Below are 13,047 nucleotides of genomic sequence, written 5' to 3' on the forward strand. Positions count from 1 at the left end.
CCAAGAAGAAACATCTATTCCTAGGAACTCCTTTATAACAAAAGTGATTTTTCAGCTGTGTTTCAGGATTAGAGTGGAATATTCCCTCGACTACTTTGTGAACTCTACTTTCTGTTGAATCAATGAGGGTTAAGCCAAAGTTTTGCAAAGCAGAAACTCTGCTCAATGCTTCCATTGAGCATCACAGCGAGTGTTTGCTTTATTAGAGATGTGCTTCTCAATTAAAACAAACACGAGACGTATGCGCAGCGCAGCAAGCCACATCCAATGTTCCATCTCACATCACTCTACCAATAAACTGAGACTTCACTTCTTCAACTCATCTGAGGTCTCACAGACTGATTCTTCTACAGCCAATCAAAAGTGTGTGGGCGGGAAGATGGTTTCAAGCAGGAAGCCTATCCTCCCACAGCTCTGTGCTCGTAATAGGAATCACTCTGTCTCTTGAGATGGGAGTTTAAACACAAAGAACGACCACTGCGTGGCGAGAAGAGTCAGACGCAGCAAAGCCCCGCAGAAAGCTTTCCACAAGCTATTTCCTGTGTGAGATGATCTGACATTTATTCATCCTTTCTATCATTTCGTAAGCAACCTGCTTTGCAAATATAGTCAGGGAAAATCACCATCATTCTACCGCCGATTCAAAACTTATAAAGCTTATTTTGTAATGGCACTTATTTATCCTTAATGTTATCCTGGGGTGAACTTCTAAAATATAAATCTCTAGGAAGAGTTCTGTTATGTATTCCTGTACCGCAACTTGTCACACCTGAGCCCTGTGCTGCCCTATCTCATCTCCATCCTGGCAGTGTCAGATACCAGCCTCTGCACTGATACAGTGGTTGTAGAGTGGTCTTATGAGATGAACTGAAGGATCTATGGGCCGGTTCAAGCTACGCAAAGTGGCAGTGTAACTGTACAGGTCTAAACACAGGCTAAGTAAAGTCGCTGCAAACAATGTCGCGCAAGCGGCTATACCACTGGCAAAAAAACAATAAGTCTTTCAAACGACATCGTCCACTCATCAATATTTTAAACGACTATAGGTGCATACACATAACTGATTAATGTCGCCCATTGGGAACCGGAAGCAGCGTTGACAATGCCATCGACGATCGCTGGAGGCCAGTTGATCTGCAGTGCAGATCGCATGCAGGTTGGGGGTCATGACACCCTGTACACACGCCTATTGGCTGAGGCGATAGTTATCGGCCACCTCAGCCGACTTTAGTAAAGAGTGTGTAATATAAATATTGTGCGAGCAAGCGGAAGCAAATTTTTGCACAATGTGTGTATACTGTAGAAACAATGTTGTTTGAAAGACTTTGTACACATGTAGTTGACTGCAGAATATCTGCCAAACAGTTGTGTGAGTTGATTCGGTGGTTGAATTGGGCAAAATGCCCGATGTACATAGCTTTGTGCATTCTGATGATCAGCGGCAGTGTTCTCTAGGGATGCTCATTCAGTTTTTGCAAAATTGAAATTTCTACATTTCCAATCGGAAATTGTATCTCCAGGGAAACACCGCATTACCGCCAGTCATAGAGCTTGGAAGCATTGGACCAATCAGAGAGCGCACAATTTTTCCATGAAAATCAGATTACTGTGGTAATTTTAGACCAATCACAAGACTCGGATACTACAGAGTAATCCCAAGTCTTGTGACTGGCCGAAAGTTTCCATGTTCTTCAGATTGGCCTGATAAAATCCTGCATTCTCGGATTGGTCAAATACTTCCAAGTCAACTTGGAAGAATTTGGCCAATCAGAAAATGCAAAAAAAAAAAAAAAAAAAAAAAATCCACAAAATGGGTAATCGGCATCTGCGTAAATCAGCATTTCTGACCATCCCTCATGTCCTCCACTCCAGCTGCACACAGGATTGAAGCCATACAGGGGCAAGAAGTTCAAAACCAAAAAAGTGTGTTAGTCAAACTTTCACACAGGGAAGCATCCTGCCTGACGTCACAAGCAAGAGCAGAGCGCTCCGGCCAGGGGTTTCATACTGATGTACGCGTGCCGGCAAGGTTGCATACGTCCGGCCAGAAACCGGGGCCACGGCAATCGCAGCTACAGGAGGCGGCAGAAAGGAGAACTGGGAAGTGGTGAGCATAAGGACAGCTCACCATACATGCCTGCTCCCCCTGGTTTCTTAACTGTTTGGGCTCTGGTATCCTTTAAGTGTAGGAACCACTGGGGGGGGGGGGGGGGGAGGGGATAGCAGTATTTTACTAGTAGCAATCTCCTCTGCCCTTTTTTTTCAGGCGCTTTATTTCATGTATGCTTCCAGATGAGCTTTTAGAGAACGAGTGGCAAAAGAAATTATGGGGAAAGTAACAATCGTAAACCTGCTTGGGACTTGACTAGATTTATTAAACTAACTTGTGTTAAAAAGAATGACTCGATAAGATTTACTGATGAACATGAATCTTCCGCTGCTTCCATCAATTTCTTGCTCTGACCTCCCTCTCACCTCCTCCAGTGCGCGGTTCCAAGGAAGCTCTGTCCGCTGTTTAGACTATGGACACCCGGGACACAATCACAGGATGTGGGAATTGCTCAAAACGAGAAATTCTGACTGGAATCAATAAAAGCTGCTATTTAGAGCCGCTAACAGATTTCTGGCGATTGCTCTGAAAGCAGCATATTGTGAGAATAGGTCCAGCTAATGCCGGCTCACAGATCTTCAATGAAGATGCCTCATCTCCTGTTTTATGGCTTTCTTTCATTTCTGCCAAGAAAATCATACACTGAAATCCTGAGGCATCGCCCACGGGAAATATACAAAAAGCAGCAGTTAATTAACTGATGCTTTCCTACAAAGATCCGTATTGAACTCAGCTGGGTTAATTACCTTCAAGAATTCATTATAATGAGCCGGCCAGGATAGCAGGAGTGACCGCTGTGTAAACTAATAGAATGGGCGCAGATGAATTCACCAGGAAGAGGCAAGTCAGTGGGCCTGATTAACCACTTGTGGACGACACTAGTTGAAATGTACACCCCGTTTGGGACCGGTTATCCCTGATAGGGCGTAGATTTCAACCTTCCCACCATTCTCCCATCTCTAAAGCCCACTCGGCCTGCTGTTGCTATGACGGCAGAGCTCTGAGATTTCATAGGTTCCTGACCCCATGATCAATGTGAGCCAATCTCATTGGTTTACATTGATCATATGGTCAGAAGCCAATGAAATCAGCTCCTAACCAGCTCACAGAACTTTGAAGTCACTACAGCAGAGCGAATGGCCTTTAGCGAAGGGTGAATGGCGATAGCAGTGATTCTGTCTGGTGAGACATCAGAAAGCCCCGTTTTTTGGTAGCAGTAGTCTCTGGTCCTTAAAGGGCCTGAGATTCCTGGCAATCAAGTGGTCAAATGACACCTGAACTGAAAAGGATATGGAGGCTGACATTTTTCTTTTAAACAATACCAGTTGCCTGCAGGGCTGTAGAGTTCATACAAAAATCATCCGCCTCCAACTCAGACTTGTCAGTTTATGAATCCACCAACTCCAGGTAAAAAAAAAAAATGTATCCCGACTCCACAGCCATGGTTGCTTGGCTGTTCTGATGATCCTCTAACACTAATATTTTTATCCATGGTCCCTGAACAAGCATGCAGATCAGGTGCTCTGAGTTAAATCTGACTGAATTAACTGCAGGTGTGTGGTCTAAACAATACTGCAGCCAAAGGGATCGGCAGAACTGCCAGGCAACTGGAATTGTTTAAAATCAAGTAAATATGGCAGCCTCCATATCCCTCTCAGTTCAGGTGTCCTTAAAGAGAGTCTGAAGCGAGAATAAATCTTGCTTCAGACCTCATAGTTAGCAGGGGCATGTGTGCCCCTGCTAAAACGCCGCTATCCCGCGGCTTAACGGGGGTCCCTTCACCCCCAAATCCCCTCGGTGCAGCGGGGGAGCGCTTCTTGGTTGGGGCAGGGCTAACCGCCGCAGCCCTGCCCCACGCGTGTCTGTCAGACGCGTATCTCCGCCTCTCCCCCACCCCTCTCAGTCTTCCTTCACTGAGAGGGGCGGGGGAGAGGCGCCGATGCGCGTCTGACAGACACGCGTGGGGCAGGGCTGCAGCCGTTAGCCCTGCCTCCAGGAAGAAGATTTACGACCAACTTGCAAGTCTTGCGGGGGTGGGTTTGGGGGTGAAGGGACCCCCGTTTAGCCGCGGGATAGCGGCGTTTTAGCAGGGGCACACATGCCCCTGCTAACTATGAGCTCTGAAGCGAGATTTATTCTCGCTTCAGAGTCTCTTTAAAGGCATTTCTAGTGATGGAGAATCCTTGGTGGGGATACCATAAGTGATTCAGCAAAACTGTCTGCTAGCACTATTATTCCTAATTCATAAACCAGACCTTAAATCCATCCTCACACATGTTCCTGACTGCTTGTCTGCTATATCCTCTTTCATGACCTCTCACTTCTTAATACTTATTATGAGTAAAACAGAAGTAATCATTGTTCCACCTTCTCTGTCCACCTCTCTGCCCGATCTAACAATTGTAACCATTAATGTTAATAACTCCCGTATAACTTCAGTTCCCAAAGCACGGTGCTTAGGGGTAATATTTGACTCCTTTCTCTCGTTTATTACTCACATACCCTCCTTAACCAGTTCCTGTCATCTCCAAGCACATCTCACATCCAAACTTTTCTCACTCTGGACACTAGTAAAATGTTAGTACTTGCTCTTATAATATCTTGTCTGGAATATTGTAATATACTACTTTGTGGACTACCAACTACAGCAGAGTCCCTGGTAACCGGAACCGGTAACACACGGCATAAAAAGCACAAACCTCCTTCCCTAAATACTTACCAAGCCTCCAGTGACGTCTGGCAGCCATCCTGCAGTACCTAGCAAGCTCCTAGCGGCTTTTCAAGCTGGAACGGGTAGCAGCCAGGAAGAGGGGCAGCAGGTACTGCGGTGGGGGATCAGACTTGACCAGAGGCTTCCCCCTTCTGAGGTAAATACCCCCCAGGAGCACCTTTTTTGTTACAGAGTCTCTTTAACAGACCAGCCTGATAGGACGAAGATATACAGTATAAATTATTAAATTGGATGCTCACTGTAATTTTGGTTGCTTTGTTGAGGACGTTGACCCATTCTACTAAATCTTGTTGATCATTGGCTTGTAAGAAGTATTTCCTCATGCCGGCATTCATCACTAGAAGAGAGAACAATACAGAGGATGTGTGAGTAATACTGCTTTGCAGTGCATCAGCAACTCAGCTTAACAAAATAATTTTGCCAGGAGTGAATCTGCACTTCATTAAACTAAATATCAAACACCACCTCCAAATTCCAGGAAACACCAAGTATTGCCACATACCTTACCCTACCATCTGTGTGTCAGCACAGTGCCTCTGCAGCACCTCAACATAGGTACAAATAGAAATACATCTCTGGGTTGTTATATGATTGATGATATATATATATATATATATATATAGATAGATATATATAGATATATAGATAGATAGAGATAGAGATATAGATAGATAGAGATATAGATAGAGAGATAGATAGATAGATAGATAGATAGATAGATAGATAGATAGATAGATAGATAGATAGATATAGTGGAGGAGATAATTATTTGACCCCTCACTGATTTTGTAAGTTTGTCCAATGACAAAGAAATGAAAAGTCTCAGAACAGTATCATTTCAATGGTAGGTTTATTTTAACAGTGGCAGATAGCACATCAAAAGGAAAATCGAAAAAATAACCTTAAATAAAAGATAGCAACTGATTTGCATTTCATTGAGTGAAATAAGTTTTTGAACCCTCTAACAATAAAAGACTTAATACTTAGTGGAAAAACCCTTGTTTGCAAGCACAGAGGTCAAACGTTTCTTGTAATTGATGACCAAGTTTGCACACATTTTAGGAGGAATGTTGGTCCACTCCTCTTTGCAGATCATCGCTAAATCCCTAATGCTTGACAGTGTTTTGGGGGTCATAGGCAGCATTTTTCTTCCTCCAAACACAGCGAGTGTAGTTAATGCCAAAGAGCTCTATTTTGGTCTCATCAGACCACAGCACCTTCTCCCAGTCACTCACAGAATCATTCAGGTGTTCATTGGCAAACTTCAGACGGGCCTGCACATGTGCCTTCTTGAGCAGGGGGACCTTGCGAGCCCTGCAGGATTTTAATCCATTGCGGTGTAATGTGTTTCCAATGGTTTTCTTGGTGACTGTGGTCCCTGCTAATTTGAGGTCATTCACTAACTCCTCCCGTGTAGTTCTAGGATGCTTTTTCACCTTTCTCAGAACCATTGACACCCCACGAGGTGAGATCTTGCGTGGAGCCCCAGAGCGAGGTCGATTGATGGTCATTTTGTGCTCCTTCCATTTTCGAACAATCACACCAACAGTTGTCACCTTCTTTCCCAGCTTCTTGCTAATGGTTTTGTAGCCCATTCCAGCCTTGTGCAGGTCTACAATTTTGTCTCTGACATCCTTGGACAGCTCTTTGGTCTTTCCCATGTTGGAGAGTTTGGAGTCTGCTTGATTGATTGATTCTGTGGACAGGTGTCTTTTATACAGGTGACTAGTTAAGACAGGTGTCCTTAATGAGGGTGACTAATTGAGTAGAAGTGTCTAACCACTCTGTGGGAGCCAGAACTCTTAATGGTTGATAGGGGTTCAAAAACGTATTTCACTCAATGAAATGCAAATCAGTCACTATCTTTTATTTAAGGTTATTTTTTCGATTTTCCTTTTGATGTGCTATCTGCCACTGTTAAAATAAACCTACCATTGAAATGATACTGTTCTGAGACTTTTCATTTCTTTGTCATTGGACAAACTTACAAAATCAGTGAGGGGTCAAATAATTATTTCCTCCACTGTATATATAAATTATGACCTCATCTGCCTTGGCAGAGCAGCTAATTTGTAAACACAGGATGTTAACCCTATGGCCCCGTTTCCACTATCGCGAATCCGCATGCGTCTTGCGTATGCGGATTCGCATAGACAATATAAGTGAATGGGCCTGTTTCCACTTATGCGTCTGCGGGAGTGTTTTATTGTGCAGAAAAAATCTGCACGGAACACCCTGCAGAATTCGCCTGCGTGTGGAATGCAGGCGAATCGCACACAATGTATTTAATAGGGAAATCGCATGCGTTTTCCACATGCGTTTTTTGCCGCGAATTCGCATAGGTACCAATGTAAATTCACACAGGCAGTGACATGGTTAAAATCGCATATACCCTCACCTATGCAAATTCGCATGCGAATTCGCGGCAAAAAACGCATGCGGAATCGCATCCGCATGCGATTTCATCAGCGGTGGAATCCAGGCGATTCTGCACCGCAATAGTGGAAACGAGCCCTAAGTCTGCTTCCATGAAAGCAGGGAATAGAGACACTGCGGATTTATTGCAGGATTTGTATCAGCTGTAACAAAAATGTTTTTCTTTATAGGTTATTATGCTGTTACTTATTTTTTAGAGCAGAAAGGAAGTTCTGAGTTCAGGTCTGCTTTAAAGTGAACCTAAACTGAGAAGGATATGGATTTTTCTTTAAAAAAAAACAAACAGTTGCCTGACTTTCTTGCTGATCCTGTATCTCTAAGACTTTTAGCCACAGCCCCTGAACAAGCATGCAGATCAGGAGCTCAAAGTGAAGTCAGACTGAATTAGCTGCAAACTTGTTTCAGGTGTGTGAGTCAGCCACTATTGCAGCCAAAGAGATCAGCAGGACAGCCAGGCAACTGGTATTGTTTAAAAGGAAGCATCCATATGCCTCTCAGTTTAGGTGCACTTTAAGTCAGCAAAAGATCTTTTTCTTCATCTCATCAATGAGTAGGCCCCATGTGTAGACCTCACACAATAAGAAAAAAAAATGCTGCTTTTCGCAGTGTATGTAAGATAACACACAAGTAGCACAATTAACTTTACTGGCCTGCAATTCAGAATTTCAATTTGCAGGAAATGTTTTATACTTCTGCTACTTAGACAACAGTTGAGGGTAAAGGACAGAGCAGAGGGTAAAGGACAGAGCAGAGGGTAAAGGACAGAGCAGAGGGTAAAGGACAGAGCAGAGGGTAAAGGACAGAGCAGAGGGTAAAGGACAGAGCAGAGGGTAGAGCTGAGGGTAAAGCTGAGGGCAAAGGATGGAGCTGAGGGTAAAGCTTCCTCAAATAAATAAAAAAAAAAAAATCACTTGCGATGGTTTTAGTTGATAATCTATAGTGTATGCAAGGCAGGGGAAGCGCACTTGTCATTGCAACTTCACAGGTGGTTTTTTTCTTTAGTTTTTCAGCGCTCTGTGATTTAGTTTTCAGTGTGCGATTTTTTGGGGTTTATGATTTCTATGTTTGCGGCGAAATGCACAGTAATTAGAAACGTGTTCAATGTGCGGAAAAAGCATTGCGTCTAATGTATATTGTGCTGCAGGAACTTTCTCTGAAGTTCTCACCGCAGAGCACACCTCACTCATCCACCGCATAAATCAGAACAGATTGCTGGGCCAGGCACGAAGCTGTGGGCCTGCATGGAGGCCATTTCAGAACTGGCGCCCAAAATGACCTTTGTGAGTTTGGTAATGTGTACACAGCTTATGTATTACATAGGGATTGCATTCTGCTATCTGGTGATTGTTTTATTGCTGTTTGCAGAGCACACTACACCTGTCATTTGGGTTTCTGCTATCCTTGCTACTGACAATGACACATCATAAAACAATTAGAGAGGGCAGAAAGGGGAAGCTAGTGGAGAGATGCTGCATAGAATAGTGACAGCTCACACACAGGACAGTCAGTATCATGTGAGCTGGAATAAAATGCAGCTGCTTTCATTGTGACTTTGCCTCGGAATTGGGTTAGTGTGTATGGAAGGTTAAACCATGGAGAGAAGGTTACAGATTGAAATAGGAATATATTACTGTACTTCATAATTCTAAGTTGCAAAAAGTCTTGCACTGCACTTGTAGCAATTTTCACTGAAAGCAGAGTTCGACTTTAAACTATATTCATCCCTGTTCGGTCTTTGCACGAGCAGTCGGGGGCAGATGGGACTCAATTGCTTAAAGTGAACCAGAGGGGACTCTAAGGTAAACAAAACAAAAAAAAAAAAGTTACTTGCCTTAGAAGAGGGAAGCGTAAGGATCCTTTAGTGGCTTCCAGTGTCCTCCTGAAGACCACCGAGGCTGCCTGGGAGCCCCCTGAAGATTGCGACCGCACTCCATGCACGCGCGTGCCCCTGCGAGTATGGCCACGCCTCCACAGGAACACGGAGCCGCTCATGCACGAGCGGCCTCAGATCAGTGCACTGGCGCGGATGTAGTCACACAGGCGCAATACGGACATGCAGGAGCGTGATTAGAAATCTGACAAGCTCCTGCCAGATTTCTTTCGGGGGTCCACGATCAGCAATGGTGGGGTCCAGGAGGAAGTGGGGGGACTCTACATAATCCAGAGACTACCCTATTCTTAGGTACGGTAAGTATCTGTTTGTTTTTTACCTGGTTGAACTCAATAGCCGTATGTCTTTTTTCAACCCAAATAATTATTTAGCCTTAGATGTGCCTTGGGTACACTTTAACAGAATCCTAAACTGTAAGGGCTGGTTCACATTGGGGCGATTTTTCAGCGCTTTGCTGATCGCCAGTGATCAGGTAAGCGCTGCTACAATTTATCAATATTGAAACATACACACTACAGCAGTTGCGATATTGATTAATCGCAAACGCGCTGAATGCGGAATTTTGGGGGCGATTGCTCTGTGATTCTCGTTCTATATAACGGTAATCACAAGCGCAAATCGCACATAATCACGGCAAATCGCAAGATTTGGGCGGCTAAATCGCAAATGCGTTTGCGCCCAATGTGCCTGGCAGTGCTGCTGATCTCTTTGGCTGCAATAGGTGCTGAATCACACACCTGAAACAAGCATGCAGCTAATCCAGTCTGACTTCAGTCAGTGCACCTGATCTGCATGCTGGTTGAGGGGCTGTGGCTAAAAGTATTAGAGACATAGGATCAGCAGGAGAGTTAGGCAACTGGTATTATTTTAAAAGGAAAAATCCATATCCTTCTCAGTTTAGGTTTCCTTTAAAACTTGTCCCACACTCCATAGATCTCCCTCCAACAATCAGTCACATGCTTTGCACACCTGCCTATCTTCCAATCCCAGTGTCTGCCTGCCCCACCCCCTGACCTGCCCTGTGCCCAACAGTAGCTTGTTCTGTACATTCTAATGTGAACTCTTTACTTATTAAATAGACATATTGTATCTGCCTATCAGATACAGGAGACCCTGGCAGCTACCCAAACAAGGTACACAGAATGTTTCTAATCAGGCTGCACTTTGGCAATTCCAGCTATCAATCTATGCTGAGCGGATGAGAATACATTGAATGGCATGCTAGGAATGTGCAGCTACAGACTGTAGGAATGCAGGGACAGGTTGGGACGGGGTCTGTCAAGAAGGTGGCTTAGCTGTCTGTAGAAGGTTGTGCTGATAAATGTTATATAAAGTGATATAATGAGGTATTCTTGTAAAAACAGGAGATGTTTATCTAGAATCAGATAACTAAAACAAGTACAAACAATAATATACTCATCTGACTTTAAAGCTGACCCAAACCAAACATTTTTTTTTAATTCAAAATATTTAGTTGCACCACTCTGACACATACAAAGATAAATAAACACTCCTTCAAGCCTATGAGCATTTCAGTGCATGCTTTTCACCCTTCTCTTTTCATACCTAGGGTTATACAGGTGGCAGCCATTAGCAATTCCTCTTTTGCCGGACACCTCATACTCCACCAGTCTGCCGGATTCTGTCCCGGCAATATGATAGGAAGGGAGGGGTTCCTCCAATAAATGTAATATATTTTATATTTGTCATCATGCAGCTGAAAAAAGGCTGCTATGTATTATAATTTAGAAAATAGATTTTATTTCTGAAATCTTTTATTTTTAATTTGGGTCCACTTTAACAGAAAATGCCAATTGCTTCTCTTAAAAATATATTTTAAAAAAGTAGCAAATCACCACCTTGTAGTAAATGTATCTGTTAACCAAAATAAGTTGGTAGAAACATCACGTATGAATAAGGCCCAGTTCACAACAAAAATCACTAAGCGTAATCGCAAACGCTTAGCGATTTTGTAGTGATCTGCAGTAACGATTCTGGGCATGTGCCTAGCGATTTCTTATTTATGCCTAGAGATTTTGGAGCGTTTGGTTGTAGTGATTTTGTAGATCTCGTAAACTTCGATCTGCAAGTGAACAGCTGTGGACAAAAAATAATTGAAGAAAAATAAAAATAAATAAAAATCGCCCTGTTCAACGCTTGTTAAAACAATTTTCCACTTTTCCTATACTTTGCATTGAGGTGTAATCGCCTCCAAAATGCTGCAGGACAGGCATTTGCGGGGAAACAAAAAATCACATCACTCTGATGTAAACAAGCCACAGCATTAGCCAAGCGCTTTTCAAAACGCTAGCGATTTTAAAAGCGCTTAGAAGCCTTTTGGAGTACACCACACCTAACACTTTAGAGCGAGCACTGTAATTACAACGTAGGAGATTTGGGAGCAGCTGGCGCCACCATAGACTGTAATAGGAATTACAGCTAAAGCGGCGCTGAGCGAGTAACTCCGGCGCCATCAGAAGATGGAGATGAAGTTACTTTTAATAGCAATAGTTGGAAGCCGAATTATATAATTCCCCACTATCCATGTGGACCTGGAGGGGGAATAGTAATTAACACTGCCTGGACTTGTGCAGCAGCAGGATAAGCCATATACCGACTGTATCCTGCGCCCAAGTCTACCGACACCGATTTCATATGTATGCACATTAGAGGCCCTGTTTTTTTATTGCCAACTATAGTCTTCGGGCCGATTCACACTGCAAGAGCTTTTATACAGCTAGTGACTTGAAAAGCTCTTGTTAATACAATACTATGGGTGATTTTCATTAAATCACATCGCTCAGGTGAGAACGCATACACAGCTTTACATTAGGAAGACCTTTTAAAATCACAAACGCTTAGAAAAAGCAGTTGCAGTGGGAACCAAAGTTGAATTTCAGAAATCCTGTGACATGGTGATAAGTGGGGTGCTCCCTAACTCTATGAATTTAGTACCAGGGCTGTGGAGTCGGAGTGGAGGAGTCGGAGCCATTTTGGGTACCTGGAGTCGGAGGTTTCAAAACTGAGGAGTTGGATGATTTTTGTACCAACTCCACAGCCCTGTTTAGTACGTACTCCATTAAACGGTTTTTGTAATAGAAACAATCACATGACAACAGATGCAAATTGCAATGTATAGCTGCGTTACTCTATATCACGATTCTTACCATCAGGGTTGGTTCACCCAGGCGTTAACCGAGAAGCTTACAGCAGTTGCGGCATTGGCTGCTCAAGCACTGTCCTTTCAAATGAATGGAAAAACTTTTCAAATTAGGTTACCGGGTTTTCCCGTAGTTTTCCACCACGCTCAATCCCATCCTCTTGCTCTCGATGTGGTCTACTTTTGGGGCTTCTATGTCCCCCCTACTGGGCTCAAAATATGACGGAACTGATGCCAAATGCTTTTCTGCTCAGTTGCAGGGAATCACTAGGCAACAGCTAAACAAAACGTTCCCAAGTGCCCTTAAAGGACTTCTGATGCGAAAATTAAAAACTATTTTTTACTCAACTGTGGCACCGCAACCCCGGTCCTCTTAGGTGTCCCCACTGACCACCCACAATGATGGAGACCCACCAGTGGGATTGGTTCTTCTGCGTCTGCGTACAACTACTGCGCAGACGCAGTACACGCCAGATGACGTAGACGTGCACGGAACAGCCGACCCCGCTGACGGGTCGACATCACTGAGCCGAACTCGCCAGCGGGTACACACCGTAGAGGACAGGGGCTGCGGCGGGGGACTGCGACTGCTGCTCGGGGCTAGAAGAAGCCCCAGGTGTGTAAAAAGTAGTTTTTAATTTTCACATCGGAACTCCTTTAACCACTCTGCGACCGCCTAACACCGATCAGAGGCCGCAGAGTGGCAGCCCCTAGACCGC

General features: G+C 43.9%; 1 protein-coding gene across 3 annotated transcripts in view; it reads right to left on the reverse strand.

Moving 5' to 3' along the window:
* PLEKHA1 (pleckstrin homology domain containing A1) overlaps positions 1-13,047 on the reverse strand; it is a 117,189-nt gene that overhangs the window by 32,991 nt on the left and 71,151 nt on the right. For all 3 annotated transcript variants that reach the window (XM_068258529.1, XM_068258528.1, XM_068258530.1), the window contains exon 5: positions 5,081-5,178. In XM_068258529.1, the coding sequence (XP_068114630.1) occupies positions 5,081-5,178 (98 nt within the window). The remainder of the gene's footprint in view (positions 1-5,080; positions 5,179-13,047) is intronic.

Source organism: Hyperolius riggenbachi, chromosome 10 (assembly GCF_040937935.1).
Source record: "Hyperolius riggenbachi isolate aHypRig1 chromosome 10, aHypRig1.pri, whole genome shotgun sequence".
Lineage (NCBI taxonomy): Eukaryota > Metazoa > Chordata > Amphibia > Anura > Hyperoliidae > Hyperolius > Hyperolius riggenbachi.